General features: G+C 41.1%; 2 protein-coding genes across 3 annotated transcripts in view; one reads left to right on the top strand and one right to left on the bottom strand.

Moving 5' to 3' along the window:
- Positions 1-2,001: 2,001 nt before the first annotated feature.
- On the bottom strand, positions 2,002-4,828 carry bri3bp (bri3 binding protein). Its single transcript, XM_020100975.2, has 3 exons — positions 4,649-4,828; positions 3,386-3,488; positions 2,002-3,298 (listed from the first exon to the last, which is right to left on the bottom strand). Exons 1-3 carry the CDS (start codon positions 4,826-4,828, stop codon positions 2,877-2,879), a joined length of 705 nt encoding a protein of 234 aa, XP_019956534.1. The 3' UTR covers positions 2,002-2,876.
- Positions 4,829-4,886: 58 nt separating this feature from the next.
- stpg2 (sperm-tail PG-rich repeat containing 2) overlaps positions 4,887-8,081 on the top strand; it is a 55,944-nt gene continuing 52,749 nt past the window's right edge. Inside the window, exons 1-3 of one of the 2 annotated variants that reach the window (XM_020100972.2) lie at positions 4,887-5,025; positions 6,717-6,951; positions 7,783-7,886. In XM_020100972.2, coding sequence (XP_019956531.2) covers positions 6,849-6,951; positions 7,783-7,886 — 207 coding nt within the window. In that variant the 5' untranslated portion in view covers positions 4,887-5,025; positions 6,717-6,848. Of the gene's footprint in view, positions 5,026-6,716; positions 6,952-7,782; positions 7,887-8,081 lie in introns of those variants that run through there. The other variant, XM_069523682.1, reaches the window with a different exon arrangement.

Here is an 8,081-nt window from a genome sequence, read left to right as displayed (position 1 = left end):
CTTCTGGGTCTGTTCTTCTTTTCTCTTTAACAGTTTTAATTATTACATCTCCAAATACTGAATCTTTTGAGATTCTGTACAAACGGAGGTTCAGTATTATATGACTGAAATCCCTGACCCCCCCTTTTCTTTTTTCACCTGACTACTTCAGTGCCATGACTTTGAAGTGGGTACAAACAGCCTTCAATAACACACATAATTACTTCTAATCGCTGAACACCATAAATCACAGATTCGGTCCTTAGTTAAACATACACAGGTCATTGGCTACAGACTGTTGGTGTAACCACACACTACAAAGTGACCAGGTTCGAGCCCCTCTCTCAAGTCAGGTTCTCCTCTTCAAAATAAGAGGAGGAACAAAAACTACATTCAGTTTACACATTTTAAAATGAGTCAACATGTTTGTGATCGTATAATAATCAGCTTGACAGATGATGGAATGAGAGAAGAATTCAGAGGGCTGACGTCCCAGCTCGGTCTCGTACATGTGAGTTTGGTCTCAAGGGTACAAATGTTAACCGCAACAGTACAGGAAAATAAAGACTGAATATAAAACAAACCCCTCTTGTATTTAACATCCGACTAATTCATCACATCACAAAAATCACATTTCAGAAGGGCTCTCTACCTAGGCAGTCACAACATTTACATAATGTAACATTACGTTATAGGCATCAAAACAGCATGCAATAAAATCCCAAATTACTTTGGCAAGTATGGAGATACCTGGGGTGGTTTACTGCAGGGGACTAACTGGACGTGTTTGTGTGTTATAATGACAAAGATTACAAACAACTTATACACAGTAAGATAACCTGCGTTCAAATGTTTTGCTATTTTTCAAAATCTTACTGGCATGTTACCTTAATGCCACTGTGTAATGAGAATCAAAAGTTGCATTCAACACATGAAAAACCACGTGTACTGATAAATATCAGGATATGCTGTGAAAAGCGAAAGCTCATTTGTCTGTACTTTGTTTTACAGCGATGCAACACCCCCCATCTCCTAAAAACTGTTACTTTACAATCCCACAGCACCTCACACATATTAAGTGTTTGTTAATCTGAGTGTTGAGATTATGAATACGGTTTTTCTTTCAAAAGTGGCGTCATGTCTCAACTTTAAGGTCATCCTGCAAATTCACTGACGCATGTTCATCTCTAGTTTTCCTCATGAGAAAACAACTTAGTTTTTCTCCCACAGTTGCACAGCATTAGTCATTTGTATAAAAGCACGTTTACAGAGTGCAGATTCTATACATTTATATAAAGTGTGCATGAGGGAATAAGGAGGATGATAATAAGATGGTGGATGGAGAGCAAAAACATTTAAAAAAAAAGGGGGATTCAGTCTCTTATGGAAATGCAGGATGAGAAATATAAAAAAAATGGCAGATGTAATAAAGATTTATAAAAAGGCCCATCACACTGAAACAAAGGCTACACCAGCACACACCAGACACATGTCTAAAGCACCAATCAGATCTAATCATTCAATTGTGTGACGACCCTCATTAATTGTTAATAGGAGAAATTATCACATATGAACATGATTTATATAGAATAAAGTACATTGGGGGTTAAGTGGAGTTTTGCGATACAAATTCTGTGGGTTTTTGCCCACATAGCAAATACATTAGACCTTAATCTGTAATCAAGTTACAAAATTGATCCCAACTAAAAATCCAATCCTACAAGATGAATTTAATTTCAAGTCAGTGAGATGAAAGACTTAAATACTTTTTTCCAGACAACTTCTATGGATGATCTGTGCATTCACACATGAAATATTAAAAATGCTTTTTACCTATTTAAATGTCAGAACTGCAGTACAGTAAATCTATGCCGTTACTGAAATGATGAATTAAAAGCTCGACCTGGCCTTGACCCCAGATATAAATCAAACTTTAGAATATCAGCGTGATGCAAAAACACAAGCATTAAGATACTGAGACAAATTTGCAACCGTGTGAAAAACTGCCACATGACTCAAAGAGACCAAGACACGATTTTAATAAACTTTGTCTCATTTCCAAATCTATGTGTTGGTTGAGTCCCTGAGATATTGCTGTCTGTCTGCATCTCCTCCCAGTCTGATGGCCACTTTTTGATAGTGCTTTTCCATTTCACAAGCTTGACACACACTTGCACGCGTCAGTCGTCCCATTCACACAAGAAAAGGAGGTCCTGATGTCTACTACTGTCACTACACAACTGTGACGTCATGAATCAGACTACATCTACATAATTTCAACAATTTATATGGAAATGGAATAAATAAATCTTACTATGGACAACTATCCAACACCTTGAGGATTTTTACACATCAGAAAGACAGGTTTTGTATCTGTCCCCTGCATCATACACCCAACCCCTCTCCTACTTCAGTAGTTTCACAAAAGGGGGAAACATGTTTGTGGATGAACCCGTGTAAGATTTGTAAACTCCAGGTTATTCACAGGATAAAAAGATGAACATACATAAAATATGCTCATTCATACCCCTGGAAGTTACTTAAAAGGAGCTGAGGTGTAGAATTAGGGCAGAAATGAGAAAACCATGGACATTTCTCAGATAACTGATGAAACTGACACCTTTGAAAGCTTCAAAAGACAAAAAAACTTGATTGTTTGATTTGGGTAAGATCCAGGTTACCTGTCCAACTCTGAGGATTTTTGGTCATTTGCAACTAAAATCAACTCATGCCTTTAAAATACAGTTTTAGTTTTGTGTCCCTTCTGACAATAGAGTGGTAAATACCCAGAAGTTGTGTTGCTAGAGATGTTCGGAGAAAAACAGCATTCTGACATCAAATGCAGCCATTTTTAAAATAAACCCTCCCCTCCCCCTCATCTTCACTGCCACCTGAGTCTACTGATCCGCAGTGCGTTCCAGGCTGTCGATCACACGAGTCAGCCTGATGTTGAGGAGCCGGATCTGAGTGTCCAAGTGGTCGATCTTCTCTTCCAGTGAACCTGCGCCGCCCCCCCGACGCCAGTATGCTCCCACGGGCCCTGTCATGAAGTACACCGCCATGATGAAGCACAGCGGCAGCACGGCACGCTCCGGGTCGCCCTCAAACTTCTGCAGGATGTAGAGGCAGGACAGGGCGAAGAGCGTGACACGAGCCAGCCAGAAAAAGCGTCCGAACACGGCGTGCAGCAGGTAGAAGAAACCCCCCAGGAACATGGAGAGGAACCAGTAGGCCAGGAGCACAGCAGCGACCAGGAGCAGGGCGCGTGCCGGAGAGTTGGTGAGAGACGTGGGGCTGAAGTAGTGGCTGAGGTTTGAGGCTGCAGAGGAAAGAGAAAGACGACAGGAAGTAAACACCAAAAGCTTTTGTGACAAAGAACTATTATGAAAAAAATGTAAGGTCTTACAGTCGATGCCCATCACATCCAGCAGATCTGACCAGATCTTCCAAATGGTGTCCAGGAAAGAGTCGACTCCATGGACGAACCGCTCTGTTGTTTTGGAGAAAAACTATAGAAAGAAACGAAGGGTTAAGGGATTGTATAATCATCCCAGTAAAAGTTTACTCTAGATCTATTGTATATACAGAAGAATGATTCACAACGATGTCACAGAAACGAACCTAATGAAAGTCAAAAGGAAAAGGATGGAGAATGCATGAGTGTTGTTCCAGCTAAATTAAAGCCCCACACATAACAGATATGTTATGTTTTATATTACTGCTTTAATGTATTCTAGCTTAAACCTCCTCACCGCATAAATAATACACTGGCCTATACTAGACTTTCGTTTTATTGTTATTGATGAAACTTGAGATAATTATTGATTGATTGATTTTTAATCACCCAGTCCTACAATATAAACAACATGCTGGACTCCTTGTGAACTATCCATCTCAGCCTTTGGTTTTCAGTGGAGTCACATGGACTTCATTCAAACTCATTATTTTATGACCTGTCACTTTCAGAAGGAACAAACTGATCCATGGACCCACATAGCAAAACTGTTTTGGCCCACATCTGTATCCGATCTGGGTGAGCTGTCACCATCAACCCCTGACAGGACACATTAAAACACTTTCCGGTTTCAGCCACTGTGGATCCAGCTCCTGTGTGCAGCCCGTGGACTTCTTAAATAGACTTTACATTGAGTCCATGGAGCAGGAAACAAAGTCTCATCACGTGTGAAGCCAAAATGTCAGTTTGTTTTGGCGGTCACGCGCAGGAAGTCACGTTATATTTAAAAACTTGAGGAAGTGCAGGCGAACGAACGAGATCACACATGAGCTGATGTTTGGCTTTGAGCTGATCCAGGATAAGGTGGAGGTGAAGAAGCAGCTGGTGTTGTGGCCTGGATCCACTGGGGCTGCATGTGTGAGGTGGCATCACTTGATAGGCAGAGAAGCATGAAGGAGAAGAGCCTCCACCCTGACGCTCATGGAAGTAAAACCTCATTTAACACCTCGCAGTCATGTTTCCGGGTACCTCGCGTCCACCGACATCCTCTGTATCCGGATGAAAGATGGGATAGGAGGCTCATTTTTCAAAATGGCATCCGTGAAATTGTTTCGCCAGGCCCGGGCGCGCTTGTTCCCTCAGCCCACAGTGAAGCCCCCTCCCTGGGTACTCCTGGACCCCACCCCGCTGTTCCCCCCCACACCACACACTGACCTTGTACAGCCCCCTGATGTTGTCCTCTCCGAACACGCTGCTCAGGGTCTGGTAGATGCCGTTCGCCGCCCGGCGGAAGCTGTTCTGGTTGCTGGTCCGGCTCCGGGCCGCCTCGCCTGTGCCGCACAGCAAAGACGCGGAAAGCACCAAGAAAACCACGAGGAAGCGTATTCCCTTCATGGCGCCGAGGATCCGCGGGTGTCGAGCAAGGGGCCGGTGTGAAAATGAGTCGGAGAGACGGAGGGTGACGCGGGGAGGAAGCTGCCTGAAGGTGGAGGATGACACCGACACTGGCTGCGATGGTGGAGATAGCCCGTGATGACTTCACGGACGCCTCGGGAACTCGAACTCCAGGGTCTCTGTGTTAGCTAGCTGCTGTGAGTTTGGATGAAATTGTGATTGTTTGATTGATTCTTGTTTCAGATACAAAAGGTCAATCAAACAGTTACACACATCAAGTGTGACTCTGAAGCACCGTTCTTAACAATGTGAACTGAGTAAATCAGTTTACAGATATACGGGGTGAGCTGGATCAGCTGCAACAAGCTACTTCACCACTAGATGTCACTAATTTCTACACACCGAACCTTTAAATGACTGAGAGGAGAAATTGTCACTGACTTTAATCTGTGATCAAGTCAAGAAATCGATCCCATCTAAAAACTGCAAATGACATTTACCCTCCACTATATTAGAACAATCAATTGGATATTATATTTGATCATGATTGGTGGTTATTTACTAAATAAATTCAGGGATAATTTGACTTAAAAGTGTACAAATTATTGCTGCTACACGTTGACACTGGGGTTTCGTCAAAGACATTTTCCATCCCATTTACACTTAATCTTAAATTTCCGATTACCTTTAAATGCACCATTCCTCTTCGTTTGAATTTCATGCAGGTGAGGCTCATGTGAAGCTCGCTGCTGCCCCCCACTGGTCGGTAGTTGGTAGTGTCCCCTTACTCCCCGGTGTCACTCTTGTGAATTAACATTTTTTCAAATTGAATCAAATACCAATGTGCAGGAAGTTCAAATAACGATGGATTTCACTGCTACTCCACAGAGCCACTTGGTACCTGAGTGTATTTCCACTGCGCTCTCATTATTCACAATTTAACAACACTGAATAATAGATGCAGGGGGAAAAGTAGGGGAAGACTGTAAATACTGACAAGAGGAGAGGAGAGTGAAGGCTGAATACAGAGAGAGCAAGCAAGTTACTGAAATCATTTAATAACAGGATCATGAGGATCCAGAGGATTTTCTCTGTCAATCAGAATCGAGTTTTATTGCAGAGTAGGTTTAAGGAATTTGCTCTGGTGTATTTGTGCAAGTATAATATCAAAAATATACAAATAGGAAACAAAAAGGAAATATGGAAAAACACTATAAGCACCAGGGAAGGGATTGTGCAATACGTTGTACGGCTCAGTTTAGATGAAGATACAGTGAATGCCTGGTTTGAGGCGCATCTGTCACATTACACACACCCACTAGATGGTAGGATTGGACTATGGCTGCACCTTAACAACAAGAATTGTTAAAATAGTCATTGAACGGATTAATTCAATAATAATAATAATAATAATAATAATGATAATTTAGATGTAGCAGCTAAGGCAGCGATGTGAATAACCACTAATTTAAATATGTGCATACTATTGAACTATGATGGAAAACATATCTGTTTGTCTTATACTTGCCTAAACAAATCAAAATACTTGCATAGATGGTCATAACATATAATTCCATATACACATATAATACATATGTTGAGATACAAGTACAATATTTAATTTTTCATATATATTAATATAATTGATTAATTATATTATGGGTATTTCATGTATGTTATAAACTTCGTGTATTCTGGGGATGCATATATGTACTCTAGGGAGTACAGGTGACCTCCACTTCCCCATGAGTGATGACAGCTAACATGGTTAAAGATGATACAGGTGTTGAAAACGTCTCCATAGGAGACAGTAGGTGAGTGTGGTTGCCTAGTTACAATCTCTTCCTTCCTCCTGTGTTTTCTGTGCGTAACTGTATCCGGTATCCAGGCAACGACGCACGCAGAGAGCAGACATGAGAGCAGTGAAGCGGAGGAGTGACTGAAGACATGTCTGTAAACTCTGGACTCTAACGTGTGTGGTTCAGCTACAGGTCAGTTTTGAACACACAGGAAGTTAAACATGTATGGACGAGCTCCCAGACTGACCTCCATGACACCGGGCGGCTCCTCGGCCACAGTCGGGCCCGGGTCGTACGATGTCACCCGGAGTGACAGGACGTCAGGTAGGACACAAGAGTCTCATGAGATGTGGACAAGTTCCGCTGCGTCTGCCTCTAAATATATGAACATGCATTCAACTTGCTGCCTGATTATTAAAATGCTACGTGAGAACAGGAAGCTGCAGGGAAGAGGTCAAAGTTGAGTATTTTATAAGAAAAGGGACACAACAAAACTTTGTGACCACACAATGTTCATTCATAGTTTTCTCCTTTTCTACTTGTTATTAAGGAGATTACAAAGTAGAACATATTATACATTTATTAATTTAAAAGGTATCTGTACATAATTGGTACATATATATCTATGTGTGTATATATACATTTATATGTGTGTGAATATGTATTTACACACACATTGATATCTAATATACATGAACAACTCAATATTTTGTACCTTTATTGTGTGTGTGTGTGTGTGTGTGTGTGGGTTCAATTGTTTTATTGTTATTTTATCTATCTGGTCTTATTTATCTTTATGAATAAAAATGCTACATGAATATATATTTTTTTGTCATTTTATTTTGTCCATCCACTGTAGTTCTAGAAAAACAATCAACCAAATGAATAAAGTTAAATAAACTAATTCAAATCCCGATATATGTTTGTCACATGTTTTGTTGTTCTTGCTAATGTAATTATGCACATTTTATTTATATAGCGCTTTTAAAGCTCAATTTCTCAAAGACAGTTTTTTTCAAATGCAGAAAAGGCAAATAAAATATGAAAAATATGAAACACACATTAATCACTCAGCGGTTTCGTAGATGTCGGGTTTTGTATATTATATACAGTCTATGGTTGTGAGTAAGGTTTTTTTGTGCCTTTTCTTTATAGCAGATGGCTATGCTCCATTCCTGTCCTTGACCAACAGACAATCAGCATTCAGCTCCACTGAGGAGGTGCCAGGACCTGGACAATATGACTCCTCACCCGTCAAGGTACCTGTAGGATAGACACAACCCTTTTACATGCCGGGAAGTCAAGACCTGACTGTACCCAGGAGAGATGGAGTGGGCGGAGGTGGCGTTCGGTTGGACCAGAGGGTCATGAAAGCAGGAGCAGATTTGTCTGAAGTCATGAAATATTTATGTCACAATGCTTTCAAGAAGTGGTGATAGATGGTGGTTCTGTAG

The sequence above is a fragment of the Paralichthys olivaceus genome, chromosome 4 (genome assembly GCF_024713975.1).
Source record: "Paralichthys olivaceus isolate ysfri-2021 chromosome 4, ASM2471397v2, whole genome shotgun sequence".
NCBI lineage: Eukaryota > Metazoa > Chordata > Actinopteri > Pleuronectiformes > Paralichthyidae > Paralichthys > Paralichthys olivaceus.
The sequence above is the reverse complement of the archived record's forward strand: the minus strand, read 5'-3'. Positions and strand labels throughout refer to the sequence as shown.

Bases quoted from the DNA above. Each gene is read 5' to 3' on its own strand.
- bri3bp (XM_020100975.2), bottom strand. From the start codon at position 4,828: ATGAAGGGAATACGCTTCCTCGTGGTTTTCTTGGTGCTTTCCGCGTCT. The intron at 3,489-4,648 runs GTCAGTGTGTGG...TTCTTTCTATAG, and splicing joins ACATCAGGGGGCTGTACAAG to TTTTTCTCCAAAACAACAGA. The intron at 3,299-3,385 runs GTAAGACCTTAC...TTTCCTCTGCAG, and splicing joins GGATGTGATGGGCATCGACT to CCTCAAACCTCAGCCACTAC.